The sequence below is a fragment of the Chiloscyllium punctatum genome, chromosome 5, assembly GCF_047496795.1.
Source record: "Chiloscyllium punctatum isolate Juve2018m chromosome 5, sChiPun1.3, whole genome shotgun sequence".
Classification (NCBI taxonomy): domain Eukaryota; kingdom Metazoa; phylum Chordata; class Chondrichthyes; order Orectolobiformes; family Hemiscylliidae; genus Chiloscyllium; species Chiloscyllium punctatum.
Window position 1 is genome coordinate 3981640 of NC_092743.1, and position 20649 is coordinate 4002288.

A 20649-nucleotide genomic window follows, 5' to 3' on the forward strand; every position below is an offset into this window, starting at 1 on the left:
CACACACACACAGTCACTGATCACACACACACACAGTCACTGATCACACACACACTGATCACCCACACACATTGATCACACACACACACACACAGATCAGACACACACACACACACTGATCACACACACACACTGATCACACACACACTGATCACACACACACATCACACACACACTGATCACACACACACACTGATCACACACACACACACACACACTGATCACACACACACACAGATCACACACACACAGATCACACACAAACAGATCACACACACACTGATCACCCACACACATTGATCACACACACTCACACACACACACACTGATCACCCACACACATTGATCACACACACACACACTGATCACACACACTGATCACACACACACACACACTGATCACACACACACAGATCACCCACACACACTGATCACACACACACACACACTGATCACACACACACAGTCACTGATCACACACACTGATCACCCAAACACACTGATCACCCACACACATTGATCACACACACACACACTGATCACACACACAGATCACACACACACTGATCACCCACACACATTGATCACACACAGATTGATCACACACACACTGATCACACACACACAGTCAATGATCACACACACAGATCACACACACACTGATCACCCACACACATTGATCACACACACACAGAGCACACACACACACCGATCACACACACACACTGATCACACACACACACACACCGATCATACACACACTGATCACACACACACACCGATCACACACACACACCGATCACACACACACACTGATCTCACACACAGACTGAGTGAGAAGTCTCTCACAATGACTGTGTCATGAGGCTGAGAGACACCATCGAGCAGGTGTCAGCCCTGAGCAGCCAGGAGTAACATGTCCCTCTCCATTCGGCTGCTTGTTTGGGTCGGATTGACCTGTCATCGGCCTCTATTCCAGTTGGATCTCCGGGATGTGTGAACATGTTTTGCCTGTTTTGGTCATCATCAAAATGAGGGATATTGTTTAGGATGTGTTGTAGTCGGTTAGGAATCCTGACTTTTACTTGTTCAAGGTATTTCCTTACAATTGAGCTATGTCCCATTGATGATCTTTACCAGGGAGCAAACCTGCTCAGGACATTACCCGCTGCTCCTGTGTGGACACAAACGTCTGGAAACCTGGAGCAACTCCAAACCCCAACTCGTGGATGTATGGGGGCTCATCCTGGGTGTGGATCTGAATCTTCAAACCAGCCTCAAAGGATGTTTCTTCTGCAAGATGGAGAGAGCGAGAGAGAGAGAGAGAGAGAGAGAGAGAGAGAGAGAGAGAGAGAGACAGAAGAAACATTGATTAACAATGAGCACACCCATACATACAAACCCTCACTAATGCCTTCGCTGCCCCGAGCTCTGTTTCAGTGCAATCTGACAGGTCCCATTTTCAAACACCGACATGGCTTCACCTCTCCCTATCTCTGTAGTAACCTCCAACCTCACCCACCTCACCCACCTCACCCACCTCACCCAACTCACCCACCTCATACACCTCACCCAACTCACCCAACTCACCCACCTCACCCACCTCATACACCTCACCCACCTCACCCATCTCACCCACCTCACCCAACTCACCAACCTCACCGAACTCACCCACCTCACCCACCTCACCCACCTCACCCACCTCATACACCTCACCCAACTCACCCACCTCATACACCTCACCCAACTCACCCAACTCACCCACCTCACCCACCTCATACACCTCACCCAACTCACCCACCTCACCCACCTCACCCACCTCACCCAACTCACCCACCTCACCCAACTCACCCACCTCACCCACCTCACCCACCTCACCCACCTCACCCAACTCACCCATCTCACCCACCTCACCAACCTCACCCACCTCACCCACCTCACACACCTCACACACCTCACCCAACTCACCCACCTCACCCACCTCACCCACCTCACTCACCCACCTCACTCACCTCACCCACCTCACCCACCTCACCCAACTCACCCAACTCACCCACCTCACCCACCTCACCCACCTCACCCACGTCACCCACCTCACCCACCTCACCCACCACATCCACCACATCCACCTCACCCAACTCACCCAACTCACACACCTCACCCACCTCACCCACCTCACCCACCTCACACACCTCACCCATCTCTCCAACCTGACAAACCTCACCCATCTCCCCAACCGCACCCACCTCACCCATCTCACCAACCTCACCAACCTCACCCATCTCTCCAATCTGACAAACCTCACCATCTCACCAACCTCACCAATCTCTCCACCTTCACCCATCTCACCAACCTCACCTATCTCTCCAACCTCACCTATCCCATCAACCTCACCCATCTCTCCAACCTCACCCATTTCACCAACCTCACCCATCTCACAATGTCACCAACCTCACCCATCTCCCCAACCTCACCCATCTCACCAACCTCACCATCCACACCAACCTCTCCAACCTCACCTATCTCTCCAACCTCACCCATCCCACCAACCTCACCCATCTTTCCAGCCTCACCCATTTCACCAACCTCACCCATCTCACAACGTCACCAACCTCACCCATCTCACAACCTCACCCATTACACCAACCTCACCCATCTCTCCAACCTCACCCATCTCTCTCCAACCTCACCCATCTCTCTGACCTCTCCAACCTGGCACATCTCACAACCTCACCCAACTCTCCAACCTCACCAATCTCTCCGACCTCTCCAACCTGACCCATCTCACAACCTCACCCATCTCTCCAACCTCACCCACCTCACCCATCTTACCAACCTCACCCATCTCTCCAACCTAACCAACCTCACCCATCTCACCAACCTCACCCATCTCTTTGACCTCTCCAATGTGACCCATCTCATATCCTTACCCAACTCTCCAACCTCACCCATCCCACCAATCTCACCCATCTCTCCGACCTTTCCAACCTGACACATCTCACAACCTCACCCATCTCTCCAACCTGACCAACCTCACCCATCTCACCAACACCACCAATCTCTCCAACCTCACCTATATCACCAGCCTCACCGATCTCACCCATCTCACAACCTCACCCACCTCACCAGCGTCACCCATCTCTCCAAAGTCACCCATCTCTCCAATCTCTCCCATCCCACCCATCTCACCAACCTCACCCATCTCACCCATCTCTCCAACCTGACCAACCTCACCCATCTTACCAAACCCACCCATCTCTCCAACCTCACCCATCTAACCAAACTCACCCATCTCTCCCCCCTCATAAACCGCAACCATACCTCCAATGTCATCCATCTCACCAACCTCACCAACCACACCCATCTCACCAACCTCACTCATCTCACCAACCTCACCAACCACACCCATCTCACCAACCTCACCCATCTCTCCAACCTGAACAACCTCACCCATCTCATCAACCTCACCATCTCACCCATCTGACCAACCTCACCAATCTCACCAACCTCACCCGCATCTCACCCATCTCTCCAGCCTCACCAACCTCACCCATCTCACCAACCTCACCCATCTCACTAACCTCACTCATCTCACCAACCTCACCCATCTCACCAACCTCACCCATCTCACTAACCTCACTCATCTCACCAACCTCACCCATCTCACCAACTGCACCCACCTCACCAACTGCACCCATCTCTCCAACCTCACCCATCTCTCCAACCTCACCAACCTCACCCATCTCACCAAACTCACCCATCTCACCAACCTCACAAACCTCACCCATCTCGCCAACCTCACCCATCTCACCAACCTCACAAACCTCACCCATCTCACCAAACTCACCCATCTCACCAACCTCACAAACTTCACGCATCTCACCAACCTCACCAATTTCACCAACCTCTCCAAACTCACCCATCTCACCAACCTCACCCATCTCACCAACCTCACCCATCTCTCCAACCTCACCCATCTCACCAACCTCACCCATCTCACCAACCTCACCCATCTCACCAAACTGCACCCATCTCACCAACCGCACCCATCTCACCAACCTCACCAACCTCACCCATCTCACCAACCTCACCAACCTCACCCATCTTTCCAACCACACCCATCTTTCCAACCTGATAAACCTCACCATCTCACCAACCTCACCCATCTCTCCACCCTCACCCATCTCACCAAACTCACCCATCTCACCAACCTCACCAATCACTCCAACCTCACCCATCTCACCAACCTCACCCATCTTTCCAACCTGACAAACCTCACCCATCTCACCAACCTCACCCATCTCTCCACCCTCACCCATCTCACAAAACTCACCCATCTCACCAACCTCACCCATCTCTCCACCCTCACCCATCTCACAAAACTCACCCATCTCACCAACCTCACCAATCTCTCCAACCTCACCCATCTCACCAACCTCACTGATCTCACCAATCTCACCAACTTCACCATCCTCACTAACCTCACTCATCTCACCATCCTCACCCATCTCACAACCTCACCCACCTCACCAACCTCACCCATCTCTCCAACCTCACCAACCTTTCCAACATCACCAACCTCACCCAACTCACCAACCTCAACCATCTCACCAACCTCACCCATCTCTCCAACCTCACCCATCTCTCCCATCTCACAACCTCTCCAACCTCACCCATCTCAAATCCTCACCAGCGTCACCCATCTCTCCAACATTACCCATCTCACCAACCTCACCCAACTCTCCAACCTCACCCATCCCACCAACCTCACCCATCTCTCCAACCTCACCAATCTCACCCATCTCAACAACCTCACCCATCTCACCAACCTCACCCATCTCACCAACCTCACCCATCTCTCCAACCTCACCCATCTCACCAGCCTCACCCATCTCACCCATCTCACAACCTCACCCACCTCACCAGCGTCCCCATCTCTCCAAAGTCACCCATCTCCCCAATCTCTCCCATCCCACCCATCTCACCAACCCCACTCATCACTACAACCTCACCCATCTCACCAGCCCTACCAACCTTTCCAACCTCATCCATCTCACCAACCACACCAACCTCACCCATCTCACGTTACCAACCGCACCCATCTCACCAACCTCACCCATCTCACCAACCTCTCCAACCTCACCCATCTCACCAACCTCACCCATCTCACCAACCTGACCAACCTCACCCATCTCACCAACCTCACCCATCTCTCCAACCGCACCAAACTCACCCATCTCTCCAACCGTACCCATCTCTCCAACCTCACCCATCTCACCAGCCTCACCCATCCCACCAACCTCACCAACCTCACCCATCTCTCCAACCTCACCAACCTCACCAACCTCACCCATCTCTCCAACCTCACCCATTTCACCAACCTCACCATCATCACCCATCTCATAAACTCACCAAACTCACCCACCTCTCCAGCCTCACCCACCTCACCCATCTCAACAAACTCACCCATCTCACCAACCTCACCAACCTCACCCATCTCACCAGCCTCACCAACCACACCAATCTCACCCATCTCACCCACCTCACCAAACTCTCCAACGTCACCCATCTCACCAACTCACCAACCTCACCCATCTCACCAAACTCATCCATCTCACCAACGTCACCCATCTCTCCAACCGCACCAAACTCACCCATCTCTCCAACCTCTCCATCTCACCAATCTCATCCATCCCACCAACCTCACCCATCTCTCTGACCTCTCCAACCTGACCCATCTCACAACCTCACGGATCCCACCAACCTCACCCATCTCACCAACCACACCTAACTCTCCAACCTCAACCATCCCAGCACCCTCACCCATCTCTCTGACCTCTCCAACCTGACTCATCTCACAACCTCACGCATCTCACCAACCTCACTCATCTCTCCAACCGACCAACCTCACCCATCTCACCAACCTCACCCATCTCTCCAACATCACCCATCCCACCAACCTCAGCAACCTCACCCATCTCACCAACCTCACCCATCCCACCCATCTGACCAACCTCACCCATTTCACCAACCTCAACCCCATCTCACCCATCTCACCCATCTCACCAATCTGACCCATCTCACCAACTACACCCATCTCTTCTACCTCACCCACCTCACCCATCTCACCAACCTCACCAATCTCACCAACCTCACACATCTCTCCAACCTCACCCATCTCACCAACCTCTCCAATCTCTCCAACCTCACCCATCCCACCAACCTCACCCATCTCACCAACATGACCCATCCCACCAACCTCAGCAACCTCACCCATTTCACCAACCTCACCCATCTCACCAATCTGACCCATCTCACCAACTGCACCCATCTCTCCAACCTCACCAACCTCACCCATCTCACCAACCTCACTCATCTCACCAACCTCACCCATCTCACCAACCTCACCCATCTCTCCAACCTCACCCATCTCTCCAACCTCACCCATCTCACCAACCTCACCGACCTCACCCATCTCTCCAACCTCACACATCTCACCAGCCCTACCAACCTTTCCAACCTCATCCATCTCACCAACCACACCAACCTCACCCATCCCACGTCACCAACCGCACCCATCTCACCAACCTCACCCATCTCACCAACCTCTCCAACCTCACCCATCTCACCAACCTCACCCATCTCACCAACCTGACCAACCTCACCCATCTCACCATCCTCACCCATCTCACCAACCTCACCCATCTCACCAATGTTGGCAACCTCACCCATCTCACCAATGTTGGCAACCTCACCCATCTCACCAACCTCACCCATCTCTCCAACCTGACCAACCTCACCCATCTCACCCATCTCTCCAACCGCACCAAACTCACCCATCTCTCCAACCGTACCCATCTCTCCAACCTCACCCATCTCACCAGCCTCACCCATCCCACCAACCTCACCAACCTCACCCATCTCTCCAACCTCACCAACCTCACCCATCTCTCCAACCTCACCCATTTCACCAACCTCACCATCATCACCCATCTCGTAAACTCACCAACCTCACCCATCTCACCAAAGGCACCCACCTCTCCAGCCTCACCCACCTCACCCATCTCAACAACCTCACCCATCTCACCAACCTCACCCATCTCACCAGCCTCACCAACCACACCAATCTCACCCATCTCTCCAACCTCACCAACCTCACCCATCTCACCAGCCTCACCAACCACACCAATCTCACCCATCTCTCCAACCTCACCAACCTCACCAACCTCACCCATCTCACCAGCCTCACCAACCACACCAATCTCACCCATCTCACCCACCTCACCAAACTCTCCAACGTCACCCATCTCACCAACTCACCAACCTCACCCATCTCACCAAACTCATCCATCTCACCGTCACCCATCTCTCCAACCGCACCAAACTCACCCATCTCTCCAACCTCTCCATCTCACCAATCTCATCCATCCCACCAACCTCACCCATCTCTCTGACCTCTCCAACCTGACCCATCTCACAACCTCACGGATCTCACCAACCTCACCCATCTCACTACCGCACCCACTTCACCCATCTCACCAACCTCACCCATCTCACCAAACTCACCCATCTCACCAACGTCACCCATCTCACCAACTGCACCAAACTCACCCAGCTCTCCAACCTCACCCATCTCACCAAACTCATCCATCCCACCAACCTCACCCATCTCACCAACCACACCTAACTCTCCAACCTCAACCATCCCAGCACCCTCACCCATTTCTCTGACCTCTCCAACCTGACTCATCTCACAACCTCACGCATCTCACCAACCTCACTCATCTCTCCAACCTGACCAACCTCACCCATCTCACCAACCTCACCCATCTCTCCAACATCACCCATCCCACCAACCTCAGCAACCTCACCCATCTCACCAACCTCACCCATCCCACCCATCTGACCAACCTCACCCATTTCACCAACCTCACCCCCATCTCACCCATCTCACCAATCTGACCCATCTCACCAACTACACCCATCTCTTCTACCTCACCCACCTCACCCATCTCACCAACCTCACCAATCTCACCAACCTCACACATCTCTCCAACCTGACCAACCTCACCCATCTCACCAACCTCACCCATCCCACCCATCTGACCAACCTCACCCATTTCACCAACCTCACCCCCATCTCACCAACCTCACCCATCTCACCAATCTGACCCATCTCACCAACTACACCCATCTCTTCTACCTCACCAACCTCACCTATCTCACCAACCTCACACATCTCTCCAACCTCACCCATCCCACCAACCTCACCCATCTCACCAACCTGACCCATCCCACCAACCTCAGCAACCTCACCCATTTCACCAACCTCACCCATCTCACCAATCTGACCCATCTCACCAACTGCACCCATCTCTCCAACCTCACCAACCTCACCCATCTCACCAACCTCACTCATCTCACCAACCTCACTCATCTCACCAACCTCACCGACCTCACCCATCTCTCCAACCTCACCCATCTCTCCAACCTCACCCATCTCACCAACCTCACCCATCTCTCCAACCTCACCCATCTCTCCAACCTCACCCATCTCACCAACCTCACCATCCTCACCAACCTCTCCAACCTCAGCCATCTTACCAACCTCAGCCATCTCACAACCTCAGCAACCACACACATCTCACCCATCTCACCAACCTCACTGATCTCACCAATGTCACCAACTTCACCATCCTCACTAACCTCACTCATCTCACCATCCTCACCCATCTCACAACCTCACACACCTCACCCATCTCTTCAATCTCACCCATCTCTCCAAACTTACCAACCTCTCCAACCTCACCAACCTCAATCAACTCTCCAACATCACCCATCTCACCAACCTTACCCAACTCTCCAACCTCACCCATCCCATCAACCTCACCCATCTCTCCAACCTGACCAACCTCACCCATCTCTCCACCCTCACCCATCTCACCAACCTCACAAGCCTAACCCATCAGAAGAACCTCACCCATCTCACCAACCTCACCGACCTCACCCATCTCTCCAACCTCACCCATCTCACCAACCTCACCCATCTCTCCAACCTCACCCATCTCACCAACCTCACCCATCTCTCCAACCTCACCCATCTCTCCAACCTCACCTATCTCTCCAACCTCACCTATCCCACCAACCTCACCCATCCCACCAACCTCACCCATCTCACAACGTCACCAACCTCACCCATCTCCCCAACCTCACCATCCTCACCAACCTCTCCAACCTCAGCCATCTTACCAACCTCACCCATCTCACAACCTCAGCCATCTCACAACCTCACCAACCACACACATCTCACCCATCTCACCAACTTCACCATCCTCACTAACCTCACTCATCTCACCATCCTCACCCATCTCACAACCTCACCCACCTCACCAACCTCACCCAACTCTCCAACCTCACCCACCTCACCAACCTCACCCATCTCACCAACCTCACCCATCTCTCCACCCTGACCAACCTCACCCATCCCACCAACCTCACCCATCCCACCAACCTCACCCATCTCTCCACCCTGACCAACCTCAGCCATCTCACCAACCTCACCCATCTCTCCAACCTCACCAACCTCACCCATCTCACCAGCCTCACCCATCTCACCAGCCTCACAAGCCTCACCCATCTCACCAACCTCACCCATCTCACCAACCTCACCAACCTCACCCTTCTCACCAACCTCTCCCATCTCACCAACCTCACCAATCTATCCAACCTCACCCATCTCACCAGCCTCACCGATCTCACCCATCTCACAACCTCACCCACCTCACCAGCGTCACCCATCTCTCCAATCTCTCCCATCTCACCAGCGTCACCCATCTCTCCAACCTCACATATTTCACCAACTCATCAACCTCTTCAACATCACCCATCTCTCCCATCTCACCAAGCCCACTCATCACTCCATCCTCACTCATCTCACCAACCGCACCCATCCTTCCAACCTCACGCATTTCACCCAACTCGCCATCCTCACCAACCTTACCCATCCCACCAACCTCACCCATCTCTCCAACCTCACCCATTTCACCAACCTCACCCATCTCCCCAACCTCACCATCCTCACCAACCTCTCCAACCTCACCCATCTTACCAACCTCACCCATCTCACAACCTCAGTCATCTCACAACCTCACCAAACACACATCTTACCCATTCCACCAACCTCACCCATCTCACCAACCTCACCCATCTCTTCAACCTCACCCATCTCTCCAACCTCTCCAACCTCTCCAACCTCACCAACCTCACCCAACTCTCCAACATCACCAATCTCACCAACCTCACCCATCTCACCAACCTCACCCATCTCTCCCATCTCACAACCTCTCCAACCTCACCCATCTCAAAACCTCACCAGCGTCATCCATCTCTCCAACATCACCCATCCCACCAACCTCACCCATCTCTCCAACCACACCCATCTCTCCAACCTCACCGACCTCAACCATCTCTCCAACCACACCCATCCCACCAACCTCACCGACCTCAACCATCACTCCAACCTCACCCATCTCACCAACCTCACCAATCTCTCCAACCTCACCTATCTCTCCAACCTCACCCATCCCACCAACCTCACCCATTTCACCAACCTCACCCATCTCACATCACCAACCTCACCCATCTCACAACCTCACCCATCCCACCAACCTCACCCATCCCACCAACCTCACCCATTTCACCAACCTCACCCATCTCACGTCACCAACCTCACCCATCTCACAACCTCACCCATTTCACCAACCTCACCCATCTCCCCAACCTCACCATCCTCACCAACCTCTCCAACCTCACCCATCTTACCAACCTCACCCATCTCACAACCTCAGCCATCTCACAACCTCACCAACCACACACATCTCACCCATCTCACCAATCTCACCAACTTCACCATCCTCACTAACCTCACTCATCTCACCATCCTCACCCATCTCACAACCTCACCCACCTCACCAAACTCACCCAACTCTCCAACCTCACCCACCTCACCAACCTCACCCATCTTACCAACCTCAGCCATCTCACAACCTCAGCCATCTCACAACCTCACCAACCACACACATCTCACACATCTCACCAACCTCACTGATCTCACCAATCTCACCAACTTCACCATCCTCACTAACCTCACTCATCTCACCATCCTCACCCATCTCACAACCTCACCCACCTCACCAACCTCACCCATCTCTTCAACCTCACCCATCTCTCCAACCTCACCCATCCCACCAACCTCACCCATCTCTCCAACCTCACCCATCTCACCAACCTCACTCAACTCTCCAAGCTCACCCATCCCACCAACCTCACCCATCCCACAACCTCACCCAACTCTCCAAGCTCACCCATCCCACCAACCTCACCCATCCCACCAACCTCACCCATCTCACCAACCTCACCCACCTCACCCTTCTCACCAACCTCACCAATCTCTCCAACCTCACCCATCTCACCAGCCTCACCGATCTCACCATCTCACAACCTCACCCACCTCACCAGCGTCACCCAACTCTCCAACCTCACCCATCTCTCCAATCTCTCCCATCCCACCCATCTCACCAGCGTCACCCATCTCTCCAACCTCACATATTTCACCAACTCATCAACCTCTTCAACATCACCCATCTCTCCCATCTCACCAACCCCACTCATCTCACCAACCCCACTCATCTCACCAACCTTACCCATCCCACAACCTCACCCAACTCTCCAACCTTACCCATCCCACAAACCTCACCCATCTCACCAACCTCACCCATCCCACAAACCTCACCCATCTCACCCAACCTCACCCCCCACCAATTCCCTGTTCCTCCCATCTCAGTGTCTCACCTGTCTTATCCCAAACCGGCAGGTACTCATCCTGCTGAATGTCCAGCATGACTTCCAGGCCATTCCCTGTGCCTCCCTTCATGGTGGTGAGGAGGGGTTTCCCATCCTTCCCTGAGTTGAAGGTGTAACATTTCCCATATCGGGTGAAAATCTGAGTGGGGGGGAACGAAGAAACAGTGCGTCTGTTTGATTGCAATAAAGACAGATAAATGTTGATGTCTTTCATCTGCACTCATCAAGACAAATGCAAGAAATCAACTCATATAGTGTAGGAAACCAGGCTGCTGATTGGTTGTGAAGTCAACTCTGATTGGCTGACACATTGTTAGGGAGAAAGCAATAGGCATTCGGTTCATTCCAAATGGTCTGTGGTTTGAACATATTCCTGTCGAGATGGTGTCCCTGTGAGTTAACACAAGCCTCTTCTTGCAGCTGGGAATTAGTCACATTATGACTCCCTTTGATTGGTTGACATGTTGTTATTAGTAACTTGTACAATTGCTGATAGACCGATCTTAAAGTGCACGGGCGAGGGATTGTTCAGCAAGTGCTGTCCATTCATGAAATCAAACCCCTCACCATCCCCTGACTTGGAAATATCTCACTGTTCCTTCAGTCTGGCTCAGTCAGAATCCTGGAATTCCCCTCCCTCGGGGCATTGTGGGTCTACCTACAGTACACGGACTGCAGCGGGTCAAGAAGGCAGCTCACCCCCTCCTCCTCAAGGGGCAACTAGGGACGGGGGCAGTAAATACTGGATCCAGGCAGTGACACTCGTGATATCCCGCAAGTTGAAGTTTAAATCATTTGCATATATCACTGTCTCGGAGAGCAAGTAGCAAAACCTCAGTGTCCGAAGGAGGGTCAGATGGGGCAGATTTGAAACATTAACTGGGTTTAATGCTCTCCACACACACAGCCAGAGCAGCTGAGTTTCTGCAGCACTCAGTAGTAAGAGTTGTGGGAGCCTTCCCAGTCCGAGAGAGACCCATCCACGGAAACCCTTCCTGCTATTCATCTCAGTGGGATGGAGATCAGCTTCCCCCCTTGGGTTCCCAGGTCACTTGGCTTCTTCAGTCAGTCTCCCTTGTGGGAATTTGTCACCAGCCTCATCCAAATCTATATTTACTGCATCAAATGTGCTTCCCTCATCAATGTCCCTGACCACCTCATCCAAAAATACAATCAATCAGACATGACCTTCCCACATTCGATCCTTACTGGCCGTCCTCAGTCACTCTCTCTCTTTCTAAATGGTGGTTTGTACTGTCCCTCAGAATAGTTTTGTCGGGAGGATGAAAGCTCCTTAGACTACAAGATGATGTAAATGAACTGGTCAGGTGGGCTGAACAGTGGCAAATCGAATTTAATCCTGAAAAGTGTGAGGTAATGCATTTTGGGAGGACTATCAAGGGAGTACATGTTGAAATGTTTTAAGAGGATCAGAGGGACCTTGGTGGACATAGGTTCTTGAAGGCAGCAGGACAGATTGTTCGGATGGTTAGGAAGCCGTATCGGATTCTTGCCTTTATTAGTCAAGGCTTTGAATACCACAGCAAGGAAGCTTTCATGGAGTTGTATATAACATTTGTTAGGTCACAGCTGGAGTACTGTGCATGTTTCTGGGCAACACACAATAAGATATTGATTGCACCAGAAACGGGCGCAGAGGAGATACACCAGGAGCGATTCAACTATGAAGAGAGGCTGGGGTTATTGTCCAGAGGGGCTGAGGGGAGATCTGATTGGGGTGTACAGAGCTTTAAGGGGCAGAGACGGGGTAGATAGGGAAACCCATTTACAATTTCCTATCAATAAATTTGAGCTGCAGAGAAACAGCAACTTCCTGTTGGGTCAGTGGCTGATGACGTGATGATCTGCTTTGAATCAGCTACAATCAGGGTGTACATCATCCCCATCCCCGCCCCGGTCCCCATCCCCGTCCCCATCCCCATCCCCGTCCCCAATCCCCGTCCCCAATCCCCGTCCCCATTCCCCATCCCCAATCCCCATCCCCATCCCAATCCCCATCCCCAATCCCCAATCCCCATCCCCATCCCCAATCCCCATCCCCATCCCCAATCCCCAATCCCCATCCCCATCCCCAATCCCCATCCCCATCCCCAATCCCCATCCCCAATCCCCATCCCCATCCCCAATCCCCATCCCCATCCCCATCCCCATCCCCAATCCCCATCCCCATCCCCATCCCCATCCCCAATCCCCATCCCCAATCCCCATCCCCATCCCAATCCCCATCCCCATCCATATCCCCATCCCCATCCCCAATCCCCATCCCCATCCCCATCCCCATCCCCATCCCCAATCCCCATCCCCATCCCAATCCCCATCCCCATCCATATCCCCATCCCCATCCATATCCCCATCCCCATCCCCAATCCCCATCCCCATCCCCATCCCCATCCCCATCCCCAATCCCCATCCCCATCCCAATCCCCATCCCCATCCATATCCCCATCCCCATCCCAATCCCCATCCCCATCCATATCCCCATCCCCATCCCCAATCCCCATCCCCATCCCCATCCCCATCCCCATCCCCAATCCCCATCCCCATCCCAATCCCCATCCCCATCCATATCCCCATCCCCATCCCCAATCCCCATCCCCATCCCCATCCCCATCCCCATCCCCCATCCCCATCCCCAATCCCCATCCCCAATCCCCATCCCCATCCCAATCCCCATCCCCATCCATATCCCCATCCCCATCCCCAATCCCCATCCCCAATCCCCATCCCCATCCCCATCCCCATCCCCATCCCCATCCCCATCCCCCTCCCCATCCCCATCCCCAATCCCCATCCCCATCCCCATCCCCATCCCAATCCCCATCCCCAATCCCCATCCCCATCCCCAATCCCCATCCCCATCCCCATCCCCAATCCCAATCCCCATCCCCATCCCCCTCCCCATCCCCATCCCCATCCCAATCCCCATCCCCAATCCCCATCCCCATCCCCAATCCCCATCCCCATCCCCATCCCCATCCCCATCCCAATCCCCATCCCCAATCCCCATCCCCATCCCCATCCCCATCCCCATCCCCATCCCCAATCCCCATCCCCATCCCCATCCCCATCCCCAATCCCAATCCCCATCCCCAATCCCCATCCCCATCCCCGCCCCGGTCCCCATCCCCGTCCCCGTCCCCATCCCCGTCCCCAATCCCCGTCCCCAATCCCCGTCCCCAATCCCCATCCCCATCCCCAATCCCCATCCCCAATCCCCATCCCCATCCCCAATCCCCATCCCCATCCCCAATCCCCATCCCCATCCCCAATCCCCATCCCCAATCCCCATCCCCAATCCCCATCCCCAATCCCCATCCCCAATCCCCATCCCCATCCCCAATCCCCATCCCCATCCCCATCCCCAATCCCCATCCCCAATCCCCATCCCCATCCCCAATCCCCATCCCCATCCCCATCCCCATCCCCAATCCCCATCCCCAATCCCCATCCCCAATCCCCATCCCCAATCCCCATCCCCAATCCCCATCCCCATCCCCAATCCCCATCCCCATCCCCAATCCCCATCCCCATCCCCATCCCCAATCCCCATCCCCATCCCCATCCCCATCCCCATCCCCAATCCCCATCCCCAATCCCCATCCCCAATCCCCATCCCCATCCCCATCCCCGTCCCCAATCGCCATCCCCATCCCCGTCCCCAATCGCCATCCCCATCCCCGTCCCCAATCCCCGTCCCCAATCCCCATCCCCGTCCCCGTCCCCAATCCCCGTCCCCGTCTCCGTCCCCGTCCCCCGTCCCCATCCCCCGTCCCCATCCCCCGTCCCATCCCCGTCCCCATCATCGTCCCGTCCCCATCCCCGTCATCGTCCCGTCCCCGTCCCCGAACCCCGTCCCCGAACCCCGTCCCCGAACCCCGTCCCCGAACCCCGTCCCCGATCCCCGTCCCCGAACCCCGTCCCCGATCACCGTCCCCGATCCCCGTCCCCGATCCCCGTCCCCGAACCCCATCCCCATCCCCATCCCCATCCCCAATCCCCGTCCCCGTCCCCCGTCCCCCGTCCCCCGTCCCCAATCCGCGTCCCCAATCCCCGTCCCCCGTCCCCCGTCCCCATCCCCGCCCCCAATCCCTGTCCCTGTCCCTGTCCCCACCCCCCTCCCCATCCCCCTCCCCCTCCCCCTCCCCCTCTCCCTCCCCCTCCCCCTCCCCCTCCCCCTCCCAATTCTCCTACCCCTCCCCCTCCCCCTCTCCATCCCCCTCCCCACTGTGTGATGCTGCCTTTCCTGGGGATTGCATACAGCAAATTCTCAAATGTGACAGGCAAACTTTGGTCAAAATCCTGGACCCCCCCCCTCCAACTGCACTATGGGTGTTCTTACACCCCCACCGAGGGCAATTAGGGATGGGTAATAAATGCTAAGCCCCCCCAGTGACGCCCATGTCCCATGAACAAACACAAAAACACAATTGGGTTCAATGTAACAGCATGATCAGCAAGTTCACACCCCTGTCTGCCTTGGGCCCTGAAGATGTTAGCTGGTTCCGACATTAGAAAAGCTTGTTGGGTTAATATAGCAATCATTTTACAGCAGGGTTTGGCCTGATGTTTGTTGCATGAGATGGGAGTGCAATTTCCTCACTTTTTAATATAACAGATTGTGTTGATCAGATAATAAAAACAGCAAGGAAGCAGTTCATTTAATCTGCTGCTCGGGATTAATTTTGGTCACAGTCCAGCAACTAAATGGACCTTTTAATCGAATCTAGACTCTGACAGCAGCTCAACACGATGTTGGATCTAAGATTACGTCTAACACTCCCAGGCTTTGCTGAGTTAACTCTTGGTGTTGTCCCTGGAGCATCTCAGCTTCAATTCCTGAAACTGGTCTCAGAAGCACTGATCGTGACTAATTCGGGAACTTTTGGCTGGAATCCAATCAATACAAAAGGTTCATGATGCTGCAAATATTAGTCATTTAAGAAAAGATTGGAAAAATGTTCAAAATGAGCAGAAGATGACTAAAAACGATGAAAGAGAGAGAAATCAGACATGAGAGAATTAGATTATTTACTTACTTACAGTGTGGAAACAGGCCCTTCGGCCCAACAAGTCCACACCGACCCTCCAAACAGTATCCCACACAAGGTAAAAACAATGACTGCAGGCTTTTGCCCGAAACGTTGATTTCGCTGCTCGTTGGATGCTGCCTGAACTGCTGTGCTCTTCCAGCACCACTAATCCAGTATCCCACACAAACCCATTCCCCATTACTTTATACTTACCCCTGATTAACGCACCTAACCTACACATCCCTGAACACTACGGGCAATTTAGCACAGCCAATTCACCTAACCTGCACATCTTTGGACTGTGGGAGGAAACCGGAGCACCCGGAGGAAACCCACGCAGACACGGGGAGAACATGCAAACTCCACACAGTCAGTCACCTGAAAACCAGCAAGAGATATAAAACTAGGAGACAGAGAGGAACAGGGTAGCTGAAGTGAGCATTGGTCCTTGAGAGTATGAGGCTGGGGGATTAGAGACAACAAGCCACAACTGAACGTGTCAGAAACGGGGGTGTTCACCGATGATTGCACAGTGTTCAGCCCCAGTCATGACTCCTCAGATACTAAAACACTCCCTGTCCCAATGCAGCAACAACTAGATTATATCCAGGTTTACGATGACAAGTTGCTAGCAGTGTGTCACACAGATATCAGATAATAACTGTCTCCAATGAGAGAGAATCTAATCACCATCCCTTACTATTCAATGGTGTTACCATCACTGAATCTCCCTCGCACCAACGTCCAGGGTTATCACTGACTAAAAGCTGAACTGGAGTGGTCCAGAACCCAGTTAAGGATTTCCCATAAACCCACAAAGGGGGTACAGACAGGGCTCTGGGAGTGGGCAATACTTGGCCAAGTGTATGTAGGATAATGTGAGGTTGGCCATTGCAGCACAGAGAATAAAAGAGCAGAATATCATTGAAACAGAGAGAGATGACAGAATGTTGAGATATGGAGGGATCTGGATGTCCTTAGACATGAATCACAGGTCAGTATCTAGATCCAGCAAGTCACTCGGAAGAGAAATGGAGTGGTGGGAGGGGGTAGGTGAAGTATAAAAGCAGACAAGTCAGACAACGATGGAATCAATGGGTCCAGAGTTCCAGCACTGTGTTCAGTTTTTGTCTGTGTGTTTAAGGCAAGAAATACCGGCCTGGTTAATGGATGTTTTTGTGAACACTGGTGATTTCTGTGAAGACTGGTGATTTCTGTGAAGACTGGTGATTTTTGTGAACACTGGTGATTTCTGTGAAGACTGGTGATTTCTGTGAACACTGGTGATTTTTGTGAAGACTGGTGATTTCTGTGAAGACTGGTGATTTTTGTGAACACTGGTGATTTCTGTGAAGACTGGTGATTTCTGTGAACACTGGTGATTTTTGTGAAGACTGGTGATTTCTGTGAAGACTGGTGATTTTTGTGAAGACTGGTGATTTTTGTGAACACTGGTGATTTTTGTGAAGACTGGTGATTTCTGTGAACACTGGTGATTTTTGTGAACACTGGTGATTTCTGTGAAGACTGGTGATTTCTGTGAAGACTGGTGATTTTTGTGAACACTGGTGATTTCTGTGAAGACTGGTGATTTCTGTGAACACTGGTGATTTTTGTGAAGACTGGTGATTTCTGTGAAGACTGGTGATTTTTGTGAACACTGGTGATTTCTGTGAAGACTGGTGATTTCTGTGAACACTGGTGATTTTTGTGAAGACTGGTGATTTCTGTGAAGACTGGTGATTTTTGTGAAGACTGGTGATTTTTGTGAACACTGGTGATTTTTGTGAAGACTGGTGATTTCTGTGAACACTGGTGATTTTTGTGAAGACTGGTGATTTCTGTGAAGACTGGTGATTTTTGTGAAGACTGGTGATTTCTGTGAAGACTGGTGATTTCTGTGAACACTGGTGATTTCTGTGAAGACTGGTGATTTTTGTGAACACTGGTGATTTCCCAGCTGTACTCTGGGGCTTCAGATTTGGTTCCTCACTGATTGTTGTTTAAGCTGGTAAATAAGACATTGGTGAGGCCACATTTGGAATACTGGTCTCCCTGCGATAGGAAGGATGGTATTAACCTGGAAAGGATACAAAAAAAGGATTTACCAGAATGTTACTGAGGTCGGAGGGTTCGAGTTATAATGAGAGGGTGGTTAGGCTGGGGCATTTTCCCTGGAGCATTGGAGGCTGAGGGGTGACCTTCTCGAGGTTTATTAATCATAAGGGACATGGATAGGGTAAATAGACAAGGTCTTTTCCCTGGGGTGGGGGAGTCCAAAGGGAGCATAGGTTTAGGGTGAGAGGGCAAAGATTTAAAAGGGATTTAAGAGGGTGGTGCGTTTATGGAATGAGTTGCCAGAGGAAGTGGTGGAGGCTGGTACAATTACAACATTTAAAAGGCATCTGGATGGGTACATGAACAGGAAGGGTTTAGAGGGAGATGGGCCGGGTGCTGGCAGGTGGGACTGGTTTGGTTTAGGAAACTGGCTGACATGACCAAGTTGGGCTGAAGGGCCTGTCTCTGTGCTGTATGACCCTTTGACTCCACATGAATGATTTAGACTTAAATGTGAGAGTCATAGAGATGTACAGCACGGAAACAGACCCTTCGGCCCAACCTGTCCCTGCCAACCAGATATCCCAACCCAATCTAGTCCGACCTGCCAACACCCGGCCCATATCCCTCCAAACCCTTCCTATTCATATACCCGTCTGGATAATTTACACTCAGCACAAACATTGGCTGGGAGCAGAGTGCTGTGGACTCCTGGAGGACATCAATAGTCAGGATGAGAAGGTGGAATCGCAATTGGGAAAATGTGAGGTAATGCAGATGGGGAGGGTTGGAGAGGGGCTGAGAATGTCAATGAGACCCAGAAGGTGGCAGGACAGAGAGAGAGAGAGAGACAGAGAGAGAGAGAGAGAGAGAGAGAGAGAGAATGCTGTACCAAAGGCAGGGGAGATGCTTCCCTTCATTATGTGAAGTATTGAATACACGAGCAGGGATGTAAGACACCGGTTAGACCATGGCTGGGGTTTTCTGTCCAGCCCTGGCCACTGTATCACAACAAGAATATAATCACTTTGGAAAGAGTATAGAGGAGGATGGTGGCTGGGCTTGAACGATGGAAGGGTTCTGATACACTGAGGGACACTGAGGGACCTTTACCTTCAAACATTGGAAGCGAACACCTTCCCCTGCACGGAGCGATCACATGTTCATGTTGCAGTTAGCTGTAATGCTGAGAAACCTTACCAGAGGGAGTGACTGAGCTTGGGTATGTGTCACCAGCTACTGGTCTGTGCTGGTACTGCACTGGCTCCCTCCTGATTGGCTGATTCAGGGCAACATGGTCTGGGTTTGCAAAGCCAGTGCCAGCTCCCCCAGCCCTCCTCCTGCATGACCTGGACAGAGTTCATCTCTTACTCTCACATCTCATGGCTGTTGTTGGGATCTTGCTGTGCATGAGTTGGCTTTTCCTACATTGCAACCAAGACCAGAGAAATGAGGTTCTTCGGCAGAACCAGGAAGGCTGACACTCCCTCGTGACCCCTTCAGCACAGACCAGTCTCCCCTCGCCCCCCCCCCCACCCCCGAGGAAGGCTCACTCTACCTGAAACATTAACACTGCTTTCTCTCTCCACAGATACCACCAGACCTGCTGAGCTTTTCCAGCAATTTCTGTTTCTGTCTCCCCCATTGCTCTGTGCACCCTGCTCCTACCCTTACCTCC

General features: G+C 52.9%; 2 protein-coding genes across 3 annotated transcripts in view; one reads left to right on the forward strand and one right to left on the reverse strand.

The window, feature by feature from the left end:
- The window catches only part of LOC140476835 (acid-sensing ion channel 1C-like), a 474098-nt gene that overhangs the window by 164174 nt on the left and 289275 nt on the right, over positions 1-20649 (forward strand). The window lies entirely within an intron of this gene.
- LOC140476818 (acid-sensing ion channel 1C-like) overlaps positions 1-20649 on the reverse strand; it is a 70085-nt gene that overhangs the window by 42600 nt on the left and 6836 nt on the right. The window contains exons 2-3 of the mRNA XM_072569610.1: positions 11851-12001; positions 1166-1293 (exon numbers count right to left, since the gene is read on the reverse strand). Coding sequence (XP_072425711.1) covers positions 1166-1293; positions 11851-12001 — 279 coding nt within the window. The remainder of the gene's footprint in view (positions 1-1165; positions 1294-11850; positions 12002-20649) is intronic.